Here is a 23,474-nt window from a genome sequence, read left to right on the forward strand (position 1 = left end):
GAGGCGCAGGCAGCGTCAGGGCGGCCCCGGGCGGGTACCGTCAGGGAAGTTGTGTGTGTGGTTGGGGATGGGGGCGGTGGGAGGGAGGCCGGCGCGACGCTCCCGGAGCAGTGCTCTCCGGGAAGAAAACGGGCGGCCCTGCACGGTAATGCCCGTTAACGGCATCGGAGGGCGGAGAGCTACTTGCTAGGCAGGTTGCCCTGGGGATAAAGGTTGAAGTGAGAGATGACTGGGAAGGTCTGCGCCCAACCCGGACTGCGTTCTGAGTCTGCGCTTCCTCGGAAGTTTGATAAGCGTTTGTTACCCGCACGCGTGCACGCACAGGCGCACCCCGTCCTGAGCACACTGTGCACCTCCTGCGGCACGGAAAGTATTCTGTGCTCCTCTGATGGAGAGAGGCGGGGTGGGCACAGCTTAGCATTATAGGCAGCTGATTAACCGGACTGTCGAAGCCAAACGGAATTATCGCTCAGGAATAGGGTCCTGAATTTCAGAACACTTTCAGATAACCCCGTCCTTCTGATTTCTGTGAGTCTCATCCTCTCTGCACTGAGGAAAGCGTAGTCCCCCCTTATCCATGGGGGACAGGTTGCAAGATCCCCAGTGGATGCCTGAAACCAGCAGATAGCACGGAACCCTGTTTTTCCCCTGTGTATACATATCTATGATGACGTTTAATGCCTTTACCATTTATTTTTTTAAAAAAATATTTTTATTGATTTCAGAGAGGAAGAGAGAGGGATAGAGAGATAGAAACATCAACGATGAGAGAGAATCATTGATCAGCTGCCTCCTGCACGCCCCCTACTGGGGATCAAGCCCCCAACCCAGGCATGTGCCCTTGGCCAGAATTGAACCTGGGACCCTTCAGTCCGCAGGCCGATGCTCTATCCACTGAGCCAAACTGTCTAGGGCTGCCTTTACCATTTAACTAAGCACTTACGCACTGTGCCTTTAACTTTTGCAGTTTGAAGTGCGACAGCAAAACTAGCACGCATTTCCCCCCGCTTCACCCATAGAAGATTCATTCTTACTGTAGATTTTAGCAACCTCAGTATATATCTTCTTACTGAGTTGAGAACTTTCACGTTTTCGTAGAGGAAGCGCCTGACTGCTTCTCTTTGGCATATTTGAACTGCCGGCATCACTGCTCTTACTCTTTGGGACCAGTATTAAGTAAAATGAAGTTTATTTGAACAGGAGCAGTGTGATACTGTGACAGTCAGATAACCTAGGCTGCTACTAAGTGACTAAGGTTGGGGAGCATATATATCATGGATTCAACACTGAACAAAGGGATGAGTCACACTGGGACGGAGTGGGGTGAGGTGAGTTTTCATCACCCCACTGAGAACATAGTGAAATTTAAAATTTTAGAAAGAATTGTTTATTTCTGGAATTTTCCATTTAATAGTCTCAGACCGCGGATAACTGAAACCGCAAAAAGTGAAAAGGGGAAGGGGACGCCTACAGTGTCATGTACTCTTGGCAGAAAGTTCTCACTCATAGATGTTTATGAAATGAACAGACACAAGGCAAACGCTGGATGTGGGCAATGTCCTGAATGCTGGGTTTGATTGATTTGAATGAGAGAGGAACATCGATTTGTCGTTCCACTTATTTATACATTCATTGGTTGATTCTTGTATGTGCCCTCACTGGGGATCAAACTTGCAACCTTGCCATATCAGGGTGATGCTCTAACCAACTGAACTACCCGGCCAAGGCCTATTATTTTCTTTTTAAGATTTAACTTCTTTCCTTAAAAAAGTTTTGGCCTAAGTAACTTTTTTTTTTTCAGGAAGTTATCTTTAATGTCTATGCTAAATAAATAACATTTACACACAAGACAAAACCATCATGGGCTTTTGTTTGAAGCCAAAGTAGAAGAATCCAAGGTAGTGGGCACACGGTGCAATATACAGGTTTTGTAACATAGAAACACACACCTGAAATCTATATGTTCATGTTGACCAATATCATCTCAATAAATTTAAAAAACACACAAAAGAATCTAAGGTAAATGTGGAGGTGCATCAAGTATTTCAAGATCTAGAATCAAGCATCTGCATATAAGCAATCACCTTGATTTTAAATTTTTCAAGCTTATTTATTCCTCAATTTTAAATTCTGCATTGGACAAAACAGATATGAATATATTTGTGCAAATTAACTTTAAAAATATAGTATGGCTTAAAAGTCATCAATTATTCCTACAGCAACATACTATATAAGCACACCTGAACATTGCTCTACTTTAGCCATCATTCTTAAGTGAACACACTGTATACATCTGCAGGCAATAGAAACCTAATTACTTTGCCCCAAATAGTAATAAAGGATTAAAATGCTATTGAAACAAGTTAATTTCTAGGGGTTTGGGTAAAGACAATAAACATTAATGTAATTCAAGAAATAAGATTTGCAAGTCTTATCTATTCCCTTTATATGCTAGACATTTCTTGTAGAAATTTTATCGGATTGGCCTAAGTAACTTTGTATTTTTCATAGTTTATTTATATAGCTAGTTTACTCTCAGTTTTGGTAGAATAACCTTTGAGTTACCTGGTAAATACTAAGCATTTTAATGTTGCTAGATATTTACTGTTCTTTTAAAATAAATACAAATCGACCAGCCATGAATGATGTGCTTTGCCTCACCCAACAAAGTAAATATCACCAACAATTTACTCAGCTTAAATGTAATGAGTGGAAAAAGGATTGTGTACAAGAACACCTAAGACAGCCACTTTTAGAAAAATATGTTTCTCTCTTTAATTATGAGGTAGTGCTTAGATCTTATTAACAAGGCAGCATTGTTTTCTTAAAATGTTGATGAGATGCCATAGGCCAGTGATTTTCAACTGGTGTGTTGCAAGAATCCTTAAAACTTGAAATATCTGAGTAAATAAAAATTACACCAATTTTTTTGTCAAATTGGCAAAAAATATATTTTTTTGTTGTGTTGCAGAATTTCAGTAGTTTATGTGTGCCATGAGTTGAAAATTGCTGGCCCATGGTAAAATTGGTTTTGTTTCACTTAGTCACAGAAACTATTGATAATATTAAGTGAGGACTTACTGTACAATTCTTGACAGAATGCTCATTATCTTATAAATGCTTTCTATTAGGTGGAATTAGCTTTTACTGAGATTGTAAATTCACAATGGCCCAGTGATAGGCAATTTGTGTGATCACGGAAGTTCTAACCTAAGAGAGATGAGATACCAACAACAGAGGGCTACTGATAGGATTTCCACTGAATTTCAGAGTTTACCCTGATCTGAAGGGAGCTCTGTTTAAAAAAATTTTTTTTTAATTTTTTTTTTGGTTTCAGAGAGGAAGGGAGAGGGAGATAGAAACATTAATGATGAGAGAAAATCATTGATCAGCTGCCTCCTGCACACCCCTCACTGGGGATTGAGGCCACAACCTGAGCATGTGCCCTGACCAGGAATTGAACCATGACCTCTGGGTTCATAGGTCGACACTCAACCACTGAGCCACTCCAGCCAGGCATCTAAAAGGTAGCTCCCTTTTTAATGGCATCTTTACTCAAGCTTTTCTGGATTCCTAAGTGCAAATTCTAAACATTGGTACACTTCCTGAAAGATAAACATTGAGATCAATCTATGAAGTGAAATTTTATCCCTTGTCCCTGATTTTTACTTTTTGAAAGAAGGGTATAGAGTGGTAGGGAGACAGGAAGGCAGAGGAGAACAATAGTGTGTATCTGTATGGTAGGGCCCAGTGCTCAGAGGCAGGCAGCAACTAGAAGGGCTGGGTGAGGAGGAATGAGGGGTATGCGAAAGCTTTCCAGAGGAAGTGACACTTAAACTGTTTTGAGGTATGAGGAAGAGTTCAGTCAAGAGGGAAAGGAAGTTTTAGGGAGAGGTACTTGCATCTAGAAAAGCACAGATACGGAGACCCACTGGCTGAACTTCAGGCTCTTCGGCCCAGAGTAAGGGCATTTGAAATGGATGGAAGGATGGGCTAGGTCCAAATTAGAAATTTGGGCTTTGTCCATAGGTGATGTATCCCGGTTAGCATGATAATCAGATTTATGAACTTTAGAAAGATCACTTGGAAAGTTTGTGGGAGGCAGGGCAAAGCTAGAGACAGGCAAACTACTTTGATAGCTGTTACCATAGTTCAGACCTAAAATGAGGGATTGGGATGGAGAGGAGAGAGATTTGAAAGATATTCAGGAGATGTAATTGATTGGGCCTTAGGAGGCACACTGTGACGAACAGAGGAGACAAGAATGTCAAAGCATTTGGATGAATAGAAGGCTCATAACTAAGTTAGAGAACAAGGAAAGAGAAACAGGTTTAGAAAAGAAAATGAGTTTGGTTTGCGACAGTGACTTTAAGGTGCCTGTGGGACAGGAAATTCTGGTGGCATTTGGAGTTGTGAAGTTTGTAATCACTGGCTACAGGTGCTAATGAGGCCTTAAAGGTAGTGTTGTTGTTTTGTTGTTGTTGTGTTTTAATTTTTGTCTTATTCATCTTTCTATTCATCAGCACTGATCACAGTGCTTTATATATACGGGGTGTGTGGTGTAAAGTTGAATAGATATCATCCTACATAATAAAACATACGGGGTGTATGGTGTAAAGTTGAATAGATACCATCCTACATAATAAAACCCTAATATGCAAATCGACTGAATGGGAAATGACTGGTCACTGTGACGCACACTGACCACCAGGGGGCAGACGCTCAACGCAGGATCTGCCCCCTGGTGGTCAGTGCACTCCCACAGGGTGAGCGCCGCACAGCCAGAAGCTGGGCTGTATACGGGGTGTATGGTGTAAAGTTGAATAGATACCATCCTACATAATAAAACCCTAATATGCAAATCGACTGAATGGGAAATGACTGGTCACTGTGACGCACACTGACCACCAGGGGGCAGACGCTCAACGCAGGATCTGCCCCCTGGTGGTCAGTGCACTCCCACAGGGTGAGCGCCGCACAGCCAGAAGCTGGGCTCACAGCTGGCAAGTGCAGCTGCAGTGGCAGGAGCCTCTCCCGCCTCTGTGGCAGCGCTAAGGACCTCTCAGTGGATGTGGCAGTGCTAAGGATCCTGTGGGGAGCACCTAAGCTGGCAGTCAGACATACCCCTAAGGGTCCTGGACTGCAAGAGGGCACAGGCCGGGCTGAGGGACCCTCCCTCAGTGCACGAATGTCGTGCTCCAGTCTCTAGTCCCTTATAGGATGTGATACTGAATCTTGGGGAAGTAATTTCCCCTCTCAAAACCTGTGTTTTCCTTTTTGTTAGTGAAAGAGTTGAACTAGATAAGTAATTCTCAAAGTTTTGCAATAGTCTGGTATGTTGGGATCAATTGTGAGGTATGGCAAGTAATTTTTAACTAATAAAGACCTGATGATTCCTTGCCTTTTAAATGATATTTGATTTATGTCACTCTTTTTTAATTGCATTCCAGTATTTTTTCTTTTTTTTAATCCTCACCCGAGGACATGCTTAGAGGGAGAGAAGAAGGGAGAGAGAGATAAAGAAAGAGAAACATTGTCGGTTGCCTTCTGTATGCTCCCTGACTGGGGATCTGATGGAGCTCCCAACCCAGGTATGTGTCCTGACTGGGAATCGATGGGCAATCTTTCGGTGCATGGTGCACAGGATGACGCCCAACCAACTGAGCCACTTCGGCCAGGTGTTTTCCAGTATATTTTCTTAATTGTGAGAGAAAGGGGTGGAGTTATAATTAGTCAGCTGGAATTTCATAACTCTGGATATACCAGTGGCTGTGTCACTCACAAGTACGGTGGGAAAAAAGGTTAAAAATCACCATGCTACACAGTGGATAAGGACTTATAATCGTAAAATTCTGTTTATATCTAGGACCTTTCATTCTGATCATAAATCATTTTTATTTTTGTAACTTCAGGAACTCTATTTTAAGAACCTTTCAAAAAGAAAAAATCAAGTCATGGAGAAGAATGGGAATAATCGGAAGCTTCGGGTTTGTGTTGCTACTTGCAACCGTGCTGATTATTCTAAACTTGCACCGATCATGTTTGGCATTAAAACGGAACCTGAGTTCTTTGACCTGGACGTTGTGGTGCTTGGCTCTCACCTGATCGATGACTATGGGTAAGATGAAAGCATTTTCTTATGAAGATACTCATTGTAACATTGTGTACTGGAGAGAGCTTGGATCCAGGAACTGCTATGTGGATCTAGTTTCAAATCCTAGTTCTACCACTTAGGTTGTTTTGTTTTGTTTTGTTTTACTCTTTTGAAGTAAAGTTTTTACTGACCTTCCTGTTGGAAGCACACTATCATTGTGTACACAATGTTCTTAGAATGGTATCACAATTAAAAGGAGCATCTTAGTAACATTTAAAAATATGCCTTATAGGGTTGCAACATTGATTCAAATATTCTCTCCTGAAAATAACCAATGAGGCATATTTGTCCCCAATCACTCTTTTGTTAAAATGCTTTCCCTGTTTAAAGATTTTCGTTCCATCTTCTTTTTATTGATTATTTTTTGTCTTGCATGAGTTAAGATGTGAGATTTCAGGTTATTTGACTGGACAAAGCTCCTGTGACAGCCTTCATAGGAACACACAAAAGCCCTCTCCCTGGTGTGGATGCGTACAAGTGTATGCAAGTTGAAGGCCAGGGAAAAGCGTTTTCCGCACCCTTTAAAAGTACACTGAAAAGGCCTCTCTCCAGGATGAGCCATAAAACGTCTTTAGTTTGGAGCTCTCAGGAAACGCTTTCCCACATTCCACACATGTAGTTGCGGGGCCATGAATGAGGTGGAGATGCTTTCTTAGGGAATTTCTCGTCTTCAACACTCTTGTGCATTCACTCTGAGGACAACCACATTTTTCTGGAGCATCACATTCTCCATTTTTTCTTGGCTTATTTCTAGCAAATTCTACAAGCCGGGTAGGATCTACCAGGCCTAGTGTTGGGTGTTCTCCAGGAGGAGGCTTCTTGCCTGTCATGTGCTCAGAATGCTCAACAAGTGATTTCTCTCCCACATTCTGTGGAGGAAATTCTTGTTTTGCCTCCTTTTCCATGTATTGCAAGGAACATTCAGAAAGTGAGTTTGCATCATCAAAAACCTGTTGAGAAAACTCTTGCTCTGACCCACCTCTCAGGCAGTGGAAGGACTTAAGAAATACATCCTCTTCCAGGATGGGTTTGGAGAACACCTCGTATGATGCACTCTATGTAACAGAGAAGGGATCCTCTTTACCAACCTGATAGCTAATCTGCTGGTCCCCATCTTCATCCCACAAGGCCCTCATCACCATGAGGGGCTCCTGCTGGGCTGGCTCTGGTGTGGCTGGGTTTGACTTATTCCCACCGAGGGCCCTTCTGCCCAGGCCTTTCCGTCCACGTGTCTCTGCCCTTGTGTTCAGTTGCTGCTCCATGCTGTCCTGTGGTTCCTCCTCAGAAGTTTGCACCAGGATATATCAACCACTTCCAGGTAGCAGTGATCTGGGTAAGTCTTCAGCAGGCACCTGCAGACTGTCAGAATATGAGAGCAGGGTCCTCTTCTGTCCTATTCACAGGTCCCAGCACTTAGCACAGTTTTCCCTTGATACTGTGTCACTCATTCTACTTCCTATTCCATTTCCTTTCAGAGCAAAGACGAGGAGGAAGGTACTTGTACTCCCAACGGCATTTAAAATCTCTACCACTTAGTTTTTATGTGGCCTTAGGGAAGTAGCTTAGCATCTCTGAGCCTCAGATTCCTCAATTATAAAATGGAGTGCAAACCTTTGATGTAGGTTATTGTGAAGAATGGAGATAGTGATATGGAGAATTCATGACAATGATGCTGCTTAATGGATGCTTGATAAATAGGTATTAATATTATTTGTTATATTAAGGAGAAATGGCACTTATATATTGTGTGATATAATGTGATTTAATGTTATCTGTTTTGTGAGTTCTAATGGTAATTCGACATTAAAACTGATATATAGTTCAACAGCATATAAAGTAGTAGATATGGAACAAGATTTTAAAAATCTAATTTATTTACTAGGTAAAGTAAAATGTTATATTACCATTACCATTGATATTTATTTTGATGACATTAGGTTTGTTGTTGATCAGAGATGAAATACAAAAAATGAAAATTGGGAAATTTTTGAAGGAGCAGAATAAAAGGCGAAAGATTTATGCGATCTGAAGAGAAACCAGAGTATTGAAGGAGCAGAATATATAAACCAAAGATGAACATTCATTTTGTTACATGTAATAAGTAGCAGTTAGTGCACCCTTGTGGCATGAAAATGTTAATGCAATCTCCAAAGATGGTCAGAAATACAATATTAAATGAGAAAACAGCTGTGTTAAAGTAAATTTGTTTTTTTCAGACTGTTCTTTAAAAACAAGATAATAACAATAGCAAAAACAAATAAATAAAAACCTGCCTCCAAAAACCAATTTAGCAATTTTCTCTAAGAACTTAGAGTAGAGAAGAAATTTATGGACAGCTCAAAATTTCATAGCTTTTAAAAAGGTGAAACTCTGCCTAAGAAAACCCACGTTAGGGTTCAGTTTGGTGGTATAAATTATGTGGGTTTGGACAAATCTATAAAGACATGAACCCATTGTTTCAGTATCATACAGGGTTGTTTCACTGCCTTAAAAATCTCTACATATCCATCCCTTCTTTACCCTCACCCCAGGAAACCACTGACTTTTTCTTTACCATCTCCATAGATTTGCCTTTTCCAGGATGTCATAGAATTGGAATCATACAGTATGTAGCGTTTTCAGATTGGCTTCTTTTATTTAGCAATATGCATGTAAGTTTCCTTCATGTATTTTAATAGCTTGATAGTAATTTCTTTTTAGCGCTGAAGAATATTACTATAAACATCTGTATTGCAACTTTTTGGGTGGATTGTGGACATAAGTTTTCAGCTTCTTTGGGTAAACAGAGGAGCACAATTGCTGGATTGTATGACTAGGGTACATTTAGTTTTGTAAGAAACTGCCAAGCTGTCTTCCAGAGTGGCTGTATCATTTTGTTTCCCCCCAATAACGAATGTAGAGTTCCTGTTGCTCCAATTCCTCATCAGCATTTGGTGGTGTCAGTGTTCTGGATTTTGACTAATATAATAGGTGTGTAGTGGTATCTCATTGTTTTCATTTGCATTTTCCTGATGATACAAGGTGTGAAGCATCTTTTCATATGCTTTTTTTGCCATCTTTATATCATCTTTGGTGAAGGGTCTGTTAAGATCTTTAGCCCATGTTTTAGTTGGTTGTTTTATTTATGAGTTTTAAGCCATGGGCCAAATAAGAAATCCTAAGGGAAATTAGAAAATATTTTGGCCCTAGCCGGTTTGGCTCAGTGGATGGAGCATCAGCCCTGGGGACTGAAGGGTCCCGGTTTGATTCTGGTCAAGGACACATGCCTTGGATGCAGGCTCAATCCCCGGCTCTGGTCAGGGTGCATGCGGGAAGCAATCTATCAATGTTTCTTTCTCTCTCTCTCTCTCCCCCTCCCTTCCTCTCTCTTCAAAAAATCAGTGGAAAAATATCCTCGGGTGAGGATTAACAAAAATAAAAAATAAAAATAAATGTTAAAAAAATATTTTTAGCTGTATAATAAATATTACAGTATACCAAATCTGTGGTTGTAAATGAAGCAGTGCTTAAAGGGAAATTTATAGCTTTAAATACTATATTAAAAAGAGGACAAGTTTAGAGTCAATGATCTGTTTCTACTGTAGTAAACAAGAAGGAAGTAATAGAGTGGAAATCAATGAAATATAAAAATAGATTAAACAATAGAGAAAATTAACAGTCAAAAGTTATTTCTTTCAAAATATTGCAGCCTTTAAAAGAATAAAAGAGGGGACATATGTAATACTTCCAACAATAAAGATTTTAAAAAGAGAATAAAAGGGAATATTAGCCTAAGAAAATTGACAATCAATTTAGATGAAATGGCAAACCGATAATACATTACCACCAAGTGGGCTTATCTCAGAAATTTTAACATCTGAAAATCAATTAGTATAATTCACATCTCAACAGAATACAGGGGAAAAACCATACAATCATATCAATACATATTAAAAACATTTGATGAAATTAAACAGCTAGTTATGATAAAAACTTGTAGTAAGCTTGGATAGAATGGATAAAGGACACCTGTGAAAAGCCTATAGCTAACATAAAATTTATGCTTTCCTCCTAAAATTGGGAACAAGGTAAGGACTTCCACTTTCACCACTTCTCTTCAACTTGTGTTAGATATAACAGCCAGTACAATAAAGCAAGATATATAAAGACATAAAGATTGTCTTTATTTACAGGCAACATAGCTTGTATAGGAAAATCCAAAGGAATCTATGAAATGACTACTAGATATCCATATAATGTACAATGATGTATGTAAAGAATCCACCATGATCAGAGAAAATTAGTATTATGTGAATTAAGTAGATTACAAAATTGTAGGTAATCTCAATCAGGTTAAAATGTTATGCATAAAATGGCTAGAAAAAAAACAAAATAACACTGAGTGTAGGTTTATGGATGATAATTTTCAGTATTTTCCAATTTTTAAATAATAAATGTATTATATATTTAGAAAAAAAGCCATATCTTTTAGAATCTTATCATAACTGACAGGAAACCTTAAGACATTGAGTATTACTGTGGTTACTGAAGCTTGAAATGGCATTTCACAGCCAATTTATGCTGTGAAACTTACATTTTTGCTCCAATCAGAACTAGGCTGCATTGATAGTACCATACAAGGAAATTCAGGTGATAATTCCCATCATTCAGAAATTGGTATTGTTGTGATATGTCTGGTGTCCTGGTTCCCTACTATGTTTTTAAAATGAGCTTTGCTTTTATAAGTAACATTTTTTCCTATTAAGTAGCAAATTTATTTTTAAAAATTTATAAATATAGAAAAAAAAGAAAATGTCATGACCAATTTAAATTTTGGTCTCTTTTTTCCTAATAAAAAAATTCTCCCTCAGATAGTTTTCCCTCCAGGTACTCACTGAGAGGGGCACAAGTGAGATTTCCAAGATGCTGGATGGTTATGTCCTAATCTGGGTGGTGGCTACAGGGTAATGCAGGTAGAAAAATTAATCAAGTGATCTATGCATTTATGGTCTGTTTTTAATTTTTTGTAAGTTATACTTCAATTTATTTAACAAGGAAATTTTATAAAATATTTCTCTCTTCAGAGTTGCTTTTAGATTGCTTTTCTCACGTTTTTGTGGTCCTGTATTTAAGAACATGCTCTCACATCTTTATTTCTCTCTTGCTTCAGAAATACATACCGCATGATTGAGCAAGATGACTTCGACATTAACACCAGGCTACACACGATTGTTAGAGGGGAAGATGAGGCAGCTATGGTTGAGTCAGTAGGCCTGGCCCTAGTGAAGCTACCAGATGTCCTTAATCGCCTGAAGCCTGATATCATGATTGTCCATGGAGACAGGTTTGATGCCCTAGCACTGGCAACATCTGCTGCCTTGATGAACATCCGAATCCTTCACATTGAAGGTGGGGAAGTCAGTGGGACCATTGACGATTCCATTAGACACGCCATAACAAAACTGGCTCATTATCATGTGTGCTGTACCCGAAGCGCAGAGCAACACCTGATATCCATGTGTGAGGACCATGATCGCATCCTTCTGGCAGGCTGTCCTTCCTATGACAAACTCCTCTGTGCCAAGAACAAGGACTACATGAGCATCATTCGCATGTGGCTAGGTATGTATCAGACTTTATTCAGTCTTAATGGTTGTGTTTGTCAGTATTGGGTATGTTTTAGCCCTTCCAGAAACTATTGTGGATGGAATATGCCATGAGCAATCAGAAGGCTAAGGCTTTAGTTCATAGATCTTACTCTATGGTATGACTTCACCTCTCGAGACTCACCTTTTCTGTAAAGTAGGGTCAATGGATTGAATCTATGATATATTTATACAGTGGAATGCTTTTAATCCATTAGATGTAATGTGATGGGTGAATATTTAGTTACAGAGATAGATCCTGACATAGCAAAAGGGGGGGGAAGCAAGCTACAAAATTTATGTATAATATGCCATTTTTATGAAAACAGTAACATAATGGAAAGTTCAAGAAAGTATGTACACCAAGTCATTTATAATATTTATTTCTGGTTAGTAGAATTATGGGTGTTTTTATGTTTGTTTTCCTTTATTTTGGTTTTTAGTACAATTAAAAATGTGTTATTTTTATTTCTAATGTCTTTGTTACATGATTGTTGGAATACTCATATGAGATAATGAATGTTGAAAGCAGTTAGTAAGCCATAAGTATTTATGAAAAAGGATTATGATGATGATGATGATTAAAAGCAAAAGTCATAGTTGTACCACCAGAGTTTGTTATATATGTAAATAAGCATTAAGGTCTGAAATCTTCAATGTTCATTGATCTAGCCTCCTGGAATTACCTTTTGCTAAACAGAGGCAAAGAAAATAGGGTTACAAATAGAATTTCATTTGGTTAATTTATTATAGAGTACTATCTAGAGAACAAACCAGGATTAATTATCTGTTGAGGTACTTAGGGCTCTCCTTTTTAAAGAGGTAGAACTATTGGAAAATGAAGTTAATGAATAATAGGTGATTGTGTACTTAAAGTGATTGTGTATATTTTAAATCAGATCACATTAAAACAGGAAAGGGATCAGGCTTTCGTATTATAGAAGTTAATCCATTCTACATATTTCTTATTCTTGGACAGATTTGTAGTTATTAAGGACCCTGTCTAGATAATGAAGTGGAAGAAACTTGTCTCTTTGGTCTCTTCTTTTTGTATGCTTCTAAGCAAACATTCTTTCATTATGTTCTGATTATATTGTTAGCTCTTATATGTATTCTGACAAACTTTGGATTTTTGAAAAACCTGTAATGAATAGAAAATAATCCTTATAAAGCAGAATGTAGCAAGCTTGTACTTGTAGGGCTTAAAGTTCTATTTGGAACCACTTGAGCAGTTTATGAAAAGAAAGATGACAAAAGAGCAAAAACTTGATTTAAAAAACAACAGTGTGTGTTTTGGATGGGGTGAGTGGGAACAAGACAATGAGCCCAAGCCACCTACCCCTAGCAATGATACATTGTGCAACGTCTGTACCTGCTTCTTCTGATGTTTATCACCTTACTTACAGGAAAAAATAGGATTGCAACTTTGTAACCAGAACATTAATAAATAACAGTCCTAATAAAAATATTAGCTAAGTTAAAAAGACATGTTAAATTCCCAATATTGAAAGAAATGTCACAGTAAATATAGAACTTGAACACAAAACAAAATGATGGTACCTTAATGGAACGGGTTGTGTGGAAGGGTTGAAACTGCTGACTGAGTTCTGGGGATAAAGGCGGAGTGATAATGTCAGAAGCTGTGCGTTGAGAAGCTTTGCACAAAATGTATTATTGCCAGAGATGGGTAGCTCCAGCTTATTGTCCTGTGTTTTCTTTTTCACCAGGTTTTGCTCTGTAGCTATCCTTCTTTTATAAAGAATCTAGCTCCAGATAGAGTCTTGAGTTACAAAGTGCAATTTCGCATTATATGGTTATTTTCTATATAGTGCAGATATTTCTTAATCACACTTAAAGGAGAAAATAAATGAGAAATGGAAGTTCTCTTGGGGTTAACTGCTGGAATTTTTCTTCATCTCCCACTTTCACCTTAGCAATAAGTTGTAGCCATAAATTATATAGAATGATCCTCTGCATGGGACCACAGAACCTCTCTGACATCTTCACTCTCAAAGTAAAATTGTCCCGCTCTCCCCCTACACACATGCACAGCCATGGTCAGAGACACTTGTCCCAAAAGTGTTCTCAAGACAGAGTACATGGGCACACTGAACCAAGAGAAAGAATGTGGGGTGAAGGGGCCCTCTGACAGGTGCTGTCTTCCTCCTAATAAAAATATTAGCAACATTGTGCATATTTACATAAGGTTCTTTGTATGTAGCCATAGGGAATCATGTATGAATAACTAAACTATACATTAAAGGCTGGCATCATTCCTTTATTTACCAACCACAGATGAGCTAATTCACATTATAGAAACATGCATTATAGCGGGACCAACTTGTACCTTATCTTTTATCTCTTTCATTGTTGTTTCTCTCCCCATAGTTTGTTTTTTATTTATTTATTTTTTTATTTCAGAGAGGAAGGGAGAGGGAGAAAAAGGTAGAAACATCAATGATGAGAGAGAATCATTGATTGGCTGCCTCATGCATGCCCCCCACTGGGGGTCGAGCTTGCAACTTGGGCATGTGCTCTGACTGAGAATTGAACCATGACCTCCTGGTTCATAGGTCGACGCTCAACCACTGAGCCATGCTGGTCCAGCTCTCCCCATAGTTTCTAAAGGCCCTGATCTATATCTAGTGAATTACTTAAATTTATGTTGAACTCATCTTTCTAGACTTTTGATTCTGATAGATTCTTTTAGGCCTTTGCACAAAAAAATTTCTACTTTGCACAAAAATTTAATAATTATATCCCCCTAGCCCTATTTTGGAACATAATATAGGATCAATAATTTTTTTAATATAATTTGGGGACCTATGTAATTTTTTAAATGTATTTTATTGATTTTTTAGAGAGGAAGGGAGAGGGATAGAGAGCTAGAAACATCGATGAGAGAGAAACATCGATCAGCTGCCTCCTGCACACCTCCCACTGGGGATGTGCCCACAACCAAGGCACATGCCCTTGACCGGAAACGAACCTGAGACCCTTCAGTCCACAGGCTGATGCTCCATCCACTGAGCCAAACCGGTTAGGGCGGGAACCTATAATTTTTAAATCAGTTACTACTGAAGATTCTTAGTAAAAATTCTGTTACCATTAAATCATAAAAAATAACTGCTATTGTTTGAATTTTGAAATTAATAATATATAATGCATTGTAAAATTGATCATTAAAATTAATATCACAAATAAATATACTCTCATTAAAAAATAAGTCACTGGAGCTCATTTTATGGGATAATATAGGCCCTATTGATAAATGTTCTGTGTTCTTTGGCATTGCACTGTCCATCTGACCCATTTACACTTTTTTTAAAAAAATATATATTTTATTGATTTTTTACAGAGAGGAAGGGAGAGGAATAGAGAGTTAGAAACATCGATGAGAGAGAAACATCGATCAGCTGCCTCCGCACACCCCCCACTGGGAATGTGCCCGAAACCAAGGTACATGCCCTTGATCAGAATCGAACCTGGGACCCCTCAGTCTGAAGGCCGACGCTCTATCCACTGAGCCAAACCAGCCAGGGCCCCATTTACACTTTTATTTATTTATTTTTATTTTATTTTGTTTTATTGATTTTTTACAGAGAGGAAGGGAGAGGAATAGAGAGTTAGAAACATCGATGAGAGAGAAACATCGATCAGCTGCCTCCTGCACATCTCCCAGTGGGGATGTGCCCGCAACCCAGGTACATGCCCTTGACCGGAATCGAACCTGGGACCTCTCAGTCCGCAGGCCGACGCTCTATCCACTGAGCCAAACCGGTTTCGGCCCCATTTACACTTTTAAATCTTTGCTGAGGAACTGTCCTTGGGATCCTAGCATTGGGATAAGTGAAGCCATTCTCATTCTTTGAACAGAGTTAGAAATATTAGCCATTTGTTGAATCCGGTGGGTGATGGTAAGAGGAAGCTCCTATGTATTCTATGAAATATATTTAATGCTCATTCAACCTTTGAATGTCCTGATTTGCAACATATTATTATTCATTGATATTGCTGATAATTCATTAAAGACACTAGTTTGAAATTGGGAAGATTCAGTTTTCTAATGCTTTGGAATATTTTGGACTTGAAAGAATGAATTCTAGTTAGTGTCTTCTGTTTAAAGTCATATATTTTGTTTGTGGTAGCAAGCACCTTTTTAAAATGTTAAGTTTGTCGAATTCTGGGACTTTTTGCTATAAGTTTTTATTATTTGAACCCAATTTGGATGACTGGCTTAAAATGTAACAACCTTTTTTCCTTATCATTTGTAAAAGCACAAACCGGGATCTGCCTTTTGGAATCTTCTTCTTCCTCCTTTGAGATTCATAACTAATGAAGCAATGTGGTTTGATTTTTCTTTAAACAGGTGATGATGTAAAACCTAAAGATTACATTGTTGCTCTACAACACCCGGTGACCACTGACATTAAGCATTCCATTAAAATGTTTGAGTTAACATTGGATGCACTTATCTCATTTAACAAGCGGACCCTAGTTCTGTTTCCAAATATTGATGCAGGTAATTGTTGCCACCTACCTTTCCAGTTGTACGTTTCTGTTATGTCTTCTTTTGACTGCCCTTCCTGTCTTGCTCATTTTATATTGAAGGCTGCTGTATTCTGAAATGCGTTGCAGTTTTCAAAGGATCACCAATTTTGTAGCAGATTGAAGAGATTGTGATGTTTTTGTAAAGTCTAGTAGAAACTTAATACTAAAAAAAAGAAAAATCTCTCTAATCTTCACTCTAGTTTTATATTAAATCTCTTCCCTCCAGTTTACACCAGTGAGAAAATGCAATAGCAAAGAGACAAACCTTAGAAGTTGAAAGAGTGTCTTTATTAAAGTAATGATTCCACTGACCACAGTAAAATAGCCATATTATTATTTCTTCTCTTCTTTATATTAACTGTACCTTAAAGTAATCTTGAGCTTAAATAATTTAGATCTAGAGTCCCCAGTTGATCCCCAAGCCTGACCTTATTGATCACCTACCAGTGGATGGTACTATAGGCTTTGGTGCTAGTGAGACCTTAACCATGTTAATGGAGATATGAGATATGAATGAGAAGTGCCTGACATAAAGAATTTTCAAATATTCATTATTAGCTGACACCACTCATTGCTGAGCTGTTAGGCACTTTGTGGAAAAGGAGGCAGGACCGTTTTCTGCAATGTCATGATGTCATCATCATTCTCTGAAAGAATCCTTGTCTTAGTGGTAATTGGAAAAAAAAAAAGTTAACCCACAACTCTGATTTTGTCCAGGTAATTTAACAATATTTCTGAAACCTTAATATTTCTTCTTTTATAATCCTTTAAACTTCTGTGTAAATATTTGTAATTATATCTCTCTTGTTTAATATTCATTGCCAATTGTGTTTTGTTTTTAATATACTTTCCTGATTGTACATACCTTAAATTAGAAATATTTTTTCCCCTCTGAAAGTAAAGGGTCCCAGGAATGCCTATATCATGCCTACCACTCCCCTTTCCTTCTCATGGAGTTTTTGATAAAATATACACAAAGAACAATAGGGAAATAAGAATCAAGGCATCATTTTCTCATTATCTGTTTAGTGCCCAGTTCCGTAATATAGAACCCTCAGGAAAACACGATTACTACCTGTAATCTAGGCTTAAGGCCAAAAACAAGCCTTCAACTGAGCCCAAATTTGAATCTTGGAATAGTAGCACCTTCTGGCATTCTGCAATGGTTATAGGCATGGCTGGGCCTGTGCTAAAGAGTAGACCCTGGCTCTGTTATCTCACTACACAGAGAAAGTTAAAATGAGAGAGAACACTGCATTCCCAGCTTTTGTTAAATCAGTGGCTACTGCCCACTGGGGAATGCAGTGTGATTGCTGTCCTGCCTTCTAACCAACCAGATTAGCAACTTTGCCTCCTTTGGTAGCTAGGGAAGGGTGAGTAGAGAGGCAAGCAGAGAGGCCTCTCCCTCATATATCTGTAACATTTTTTAAAATCACACATCCTATATAATAAAGAGCTAATATGCAAATGGTCATCACGCCCTCACGCCGTAAGGGCTCAGACAGTCAACACTGGGAAGAGAGGAATGGGGACCAGCCAGGCACAAATGAGCTCGTGAGGGAGGAATGGGGACCAGCCAAGCACAAATGAGCTCACGAGAAGAGAGGAATGACCAGCCAGGCACAAATGAGCTCACGAGAGAGGAATGGGGACCAGCCAGGCTGCAGCCTGGGAGAGGGACAAGCCGCCCACCCTGTGGTCCCAGGCACCAGCGGCTAGGGCTGCGGCCAGGGAGAGGGACAAGCTGCACTCCCCGCGGTCTCAGGCGCCTGCCCTGTGGTCCCAGGTGCCTGTGGCTGCAGCCGACCCGGGCAAAGCTGGCCCGGGTCCTGGGTGCCTGCGGCCAGCCAAAGGCAGGGAAGCTTGGGTCCTGGGTGCCTGCAACCGGCAAGAGGAGGGAGTCCTGGGTCCTGGGTGTGGGGTGAGGCAGTGGTGGTTAGGGGCAATCAGGCCAGCAGGGAAGCAGTTAGGGGCGATCAGGCCGGTAGGGGAGCAGTTAGGGGTGATCAGGAAGGCAGGCAGATGAGCAGTTAGGAGTCAGCAATTCTAGATTGCGAGAGGCAGTTGGATATCCCCCGAAGGGTCCCAGATTGGAGAGGGTGCAGGCTGGTCTGAGGGACCCCTCCTGTGCATGAATTTCGTGCACCAGGCCTCTAGTTTAAAATAAGATATCAGCCACAGTAACAGAATCTATCTGTATTTTCTTGGAGCTTAGTCCACATAAGTGGGAGAACTATCCCACTGAGCTGTTGTCAGCTTAATGGGTGGAGCCTGAGACCTTTCCATTTAGGAACACCCAGCTTCAGAAATAGAAACTAGTGGCCTGTCTTGAGCCTCTTAATTGTTGTTTAAGATAAAGACTTTTACTGGGGCATTTATAAAAGGTATTTGCTTTGCTGGGTGCTGTTTGAAAAGTCCAAACTGTTGCTGTTTAAAGTTTCTAGATGAGTTGAAGCAGAGAGCTAACCAGACAACTAGTCATCACTCATGAAAAGATCAACAATTAAAATGACTATTTCCTGAATAACTGTTATGAGTATTTATGGGAAGATTTCTTTAAGTGGGGTTATACTTGCCAATGAAAATTGTTTCTCTCATAAACCATGTAATAGTTGGTTCTGTTCATTTTCACAGGGAGCAAAGAGATGGTTCGAGTGATGCGGAAGAAGGGCATCGAGCATCATCCGAATTTTCGTGCAGTTAAACATGTCCCATTTGAACAGTTTATACAGTTGGTTGCCCACGCTGGTTGTGTGATTGGGAACAGCAGTTGTGGGGTACGAGAGGTTGGAGCTTTTGGAACACCTGTGATCAATCTAGGAACACGGCAGATTGGAAGAGAAACAGGTATCTACCTTTGCTTATATTTCAGCTGACTAGGCTTAATAGATATATATGAATTATTACAAAATGTATGATGACATACATTTTTATCAATGAGTGAATGAAGTTAATGACCAAATGTAGCTTAAAATTTACATAAAGCACACTGTGATTACCAAACTTTTTAAGGCTCTACTGACATTTTTATTGTCTTTGTTTATTAATTGTGTGTGTGTATGTGTGTATGTGTATATATGTATACATATATATATACACACACACACACACACATATATATATATATATTTAAATAGATTCTTATTGATTTCAGAGAGGAAGGGTGAGAGAGGGACCTATATATATAAAAACCTAAGTGACCATTACAACCGAATGACTGGTCAACCAGTCGCTATGACATGCACTGACCACCAGAGGGCAGATGCTCAACGCAGGAGCTGCCCCCTGGTGGTCTTTGCGCTCCCAGAGCCAACTTCCCGTGGCCCCTCCCCCCATCCCGGCCAGCCCCCCAATAGGCCTCAATTGCGGGCCAGGCTGATGGACCCCACCTGTGCACGAATTTGTGCACCGGGCCTCTAGTAGAAACATAAACATCAATGATGAGAGAGTATCATTGATCAGATGCCTCCTGCACACCCCACATTTGGGATTGAGCCCGCAACCTAGGTATGTGCCCTGACTGGGAATCAAACCATGATCTCTGGTTTATAGGTCAACACTCAACCACTGAGCCATGCTGGCTTGGCTTTATTGTCTTTGTAATATCAGTTAGAGCTAAGAGTTTCTTAGTTAATTGTGGTCTTTGATGGCTGTGTTGAAGGGAGAATGTGTTATCAGTATATGAGTGCTAGTCTTTCATTTTCTGGGGCTAGTAGAGTCCCTTTAGTCAGTGCTTCAGACTAAATGGCAATTCTAAATAAGATGCCTCCTTAATAACTAAAGTGTAAGTAGGATGATTAATGAATTTGCTAACCGGGCTTATCCTATCATTAACCATTTGTACGCCATAAGCATCTTTAGACGCAAGCGGCAGACCTTTTTTAATTAAATTCAAAATATCGTGGCAGTTAACAGGTTAACATTAGTCTGAGTTCTAATACTGTCTATATGCAAATATATTTCAATAGCTAATGGAAAACATATATGTAGTTCATAGAAAAAGAATTGGAGTCCCAGCAACAAAAACAACAACAAAATCACAGACATTCCAGAAAACTGGGATCTTAAGCCAGCCAAAGGAATGACATTTTAATTTTTCATTTTTATTTTTTTATTATTTTGTTAGCTTTTTTTTCTTTTTTCTTTGTTTTCCCTTTTTTTTTTTGTTTGTTTTTTTTTTTTGCTTCTTTCTTTGTTCTCTTTTTGTTTGTTTGTTTGTTCCTTTATTTCCTACTTCTCTTCATGTTATTTTTTCAACCACGTGAGCAGCAAACACGTGAGCGGCGTGCTCTTGTCCAGGGAGCATCAGCCCCGTGAGCAGCCTGCCTTGATCCTAAGAGCAGCAGCCTCATGTGGCCTGCCCCTGTCTAAGGAGCAGCAGCTGTGTGAGCGACCCGCTTCCCCGTCCGAGGAGCAGCAACCACGCGAGCAGTCCGACCTGTCCGAGGAGCAGCAGCCACACGAGCAGTCTTCCTACGTCTGAATAGTGGCAGCCCTGCGCAGCCCGCCCCCATCCGAGGAGCAGCAGCTGCGCACAGCCCGTACCCTGCACTAGTCCGAGGAGCAGCAGCTGCACAAGCATCTTGCCCTTGCCCAAGCAGCAGCAGCCGCACGAGCAGCCTGCCCAGTCTGAGGAACAGCAGCTGTGTGAGCAGCCTGCCCCCATCCGAGGAGCAGCAGTTCTGAATTAGAAGACAAGGAAGCAAAACACACCCAAACTATACTGCAAATGGAGAAAAAAATTAAAAGACAGGAGGAGAGCCTAAGGGAGCTTTGGGACAACATGAAACGAAACAACATACGAATAATAGGGGTGCCAGAACAACAGAAAGATGAACATGGATTAGAAAACCTATTCGAAGAAATAATATCAGAAAACTTCCCTGAGGTGGGGAAGAAAAAAGTCACACAAGCCCAGAGAGTCCCAAACAAGGTGAATCCGAAAAGACCCACACCAAGACACATCATAATTACCATGGCAAATGTTCAGGACAAAGAGAGAATCTTACAGGCTGCAAGAGAGAGACGGAAAGTTACATACAAGGGATCTCCCATTAGATTATCAAATGATTTCTCAACAGAAACACATCAGGCCAGAAAAGAATGGACAGAAATCTACAAAGTGATGCAAAGCAAAGGACTGAATCCAAGAATACTCTATCCAGCAAGGCTTTCATTCAAAATTGAAGGGGAAATAAGAAGCTTCACAGACAAAAAAAGGCTAAGGGAGTTTATCACCACCAAGCCAGCCATGCAAGAAATGCTAAAGGGACTGGTGTAAAAAGAAGAAATAACAAGCTCAGAAAGAAAACAGCCACACACACAAAAAAAGAAATGGCTACAAACAAGTACCTTTCAATAATAACTTTAAATGTAAACGGACTAAATGCTCCAACCAAAAGACATCGAGTGGCTGAATGGATAAAAAAACATGACCCATACATCTGCTGTCTACAAGAGACCCACCTCATTAGAAGGGACTCACACAGACTGAAAGTGAAGGGATGGAAAAATATCTTTCACGCAAATGGAAAGGAAAAGAAAGCTGGGGTAGCAATACTTATATCGGACAAAATACATCTCAAAGTGAAGGCCATAACCAGAGATAAGGAAGGCCACTTCATAATACTAAAGGGATCAATACAACAAGAAGATATAACCCTGGTAAACATATATGCACCCAATGCAGGAGCACCCAAATTCATAAAAAAACTCCTGGAAGATATCAAAGGAGAGATCGACAACAATACAATCATAGTAGGGGACTTTAATACACCACTGACACCACTGGATAAGCCCGCTAGACAAACAATCAGCAAAGAAACAGCAATCCTAAATGACTCACTAGATCAGATGGACTTAATTGACATCTTCAGAACACTTCACCCCAAAGCCATGGAATATACATTCCTCTCAGGTGCTCATGGGACATATTCAAAAATAGACCACATATTGGGTCACAAGCAAAGTCTCCACAAATTCAAGAAGATTGAAATCATAAAAAGCTTCTTCTCAGACCACGATGGCATAATGTTAGAAATAAACTACAATAAAAACAACCCAAAATACTCAAACACTTGGAAGCTGAATAGCATGTTATTAAATATTGATTGGGTTACCAATGAGATCAAAGAAGAAATTAAAAGCATCTTGGAAACTAATGACAATGATAACACAACAATCCAAAACCTATGGGACACAATGAAAGCAGTCCTGAGAGGGAAGTTTATAGCTCTTCAGGCCTATCTCAAAAAGCAAGAAAAAATGGTAGTAAATCATCTAACTCTTCAACTCAAAGAATTAGAAAGAGAGCAACAAGAAAACCCCAGAGTGAGCAGAAGGAAGGAGATAATAAAGATTAGAGCAGAAATAAATGACATAGAGACCAAAAAAACAATACAGAAAATCAATGAAACCAAGAGCTGGTTCTTTGAAAGGATAAACAAGATTGACAAACCTCTAGCCAGGCTCACCAAGAAGCAAAGAGAGAGGACCCAAATAAACCAAATCAGAAACGATAGAGGCGAAATAACAACAGACCCCACAGAAATACAAATGATTGTTAAACAATACTATGGACAGCTCTACTCCAACAAACTAGACAACCTGGAGGAAATGGACAAATTCCTAGGAAAGTACAACATTCCAAAACTCAATCAGGAAGAATCTAAAAACCTCAATAGGCCAATAACTATGGAAGAAATTGAAGCAGTCATCAAAAAGCTCCCAGCAAACAAAAGCCCAGGACCAGATGGCTTCTCAGGGGAGTTTTACCAAACTTTCAAGGAAGAACTAAAACCTATCCTCCTCAGACTACTACAAAAAATTCAGGAGGAAGGAACACTTCCAAGCTCATTCTATGAAGCCAGCATCACCCTAATACCAAAACCAGGTAAAGACAACACAATGAAAGAGAATTACAGGCCAATATCCCTCATGAACATAGATGCCAAAATCCTCAACAAAATCTTAGCAAATCGGATCCAGCAGTACATCAGAAAGATCATACACCATGACCAAGTAGGATTTATCCCAGGGATGCAAGGATGGTACAATATCCGCAAATCAATAAACGTGATACATCACATAAACAAATTGAAAGAAAAAAACCACATGGTCATATCAATTGATGCAGAAAAAGCATT

At 39.6% G+C, this 23,474-nt stretch overlaps 1 protein-coding gene and 1 pseudogene across 2 annotated transcripts in view; one reads left to right on the top strand and one right to left on the bottom strand.

Moving 5' to 3' along the window:
• GNE (glucosamine (UDP-N-acetyl)-2-epimerase/N-acetylmannosamine kinase) overlaps positions 1-23,474 on the top strand; it is a 59,368-nt gene that overhangs the window by 15,490 nt on the left and 20,404 nt on the right. The window contains exons 2-5 of one of the 2 annotated variants that reach the window (XM_005883954.2): positions 5,913-6,118; positions 11,304-11,755; positions 16,148-16,300; positions 18,964-19,176. In XM_005883954.2, coding sequence (XP_005884016.1) covers positions 5,913-6,118; positions 11,304-11,755; positions 16,148-16,300; positions 18,964-19,176 — 1,024 coding nt within the window. Of the gene's footprint in view, positions 1-5,912; positions 6,119-7,421; positions 7,488-11,303; positions 11,756-16,147; positions 16,301-18,963; positions 19,177-23,474 lie in introns of those variants that run through there. The other variant, XM_014531465.1, reaches the window with a different exon arrangement.
• LOC102252875 lies at positions 6,127-7,422 on the bottom strand (annotated as a pseudogene).

The sequence above is a fragment of the Myotis brandtii genome, unplaced genomic scaffold (genome assembly GCF_000412655.1).
Source record: "Myotis brandtii unplaced genomic scaffold, ASM41265v1 scaffold806, whole genome shotgun sequence".
In the NCBI taxonomy this organism is placed as follows: Eukaryota; Metazoa; Chordata; class Mammalia; order Chiroptera; family Vespertilionidae; genus Myotis; species Myotis brandtii.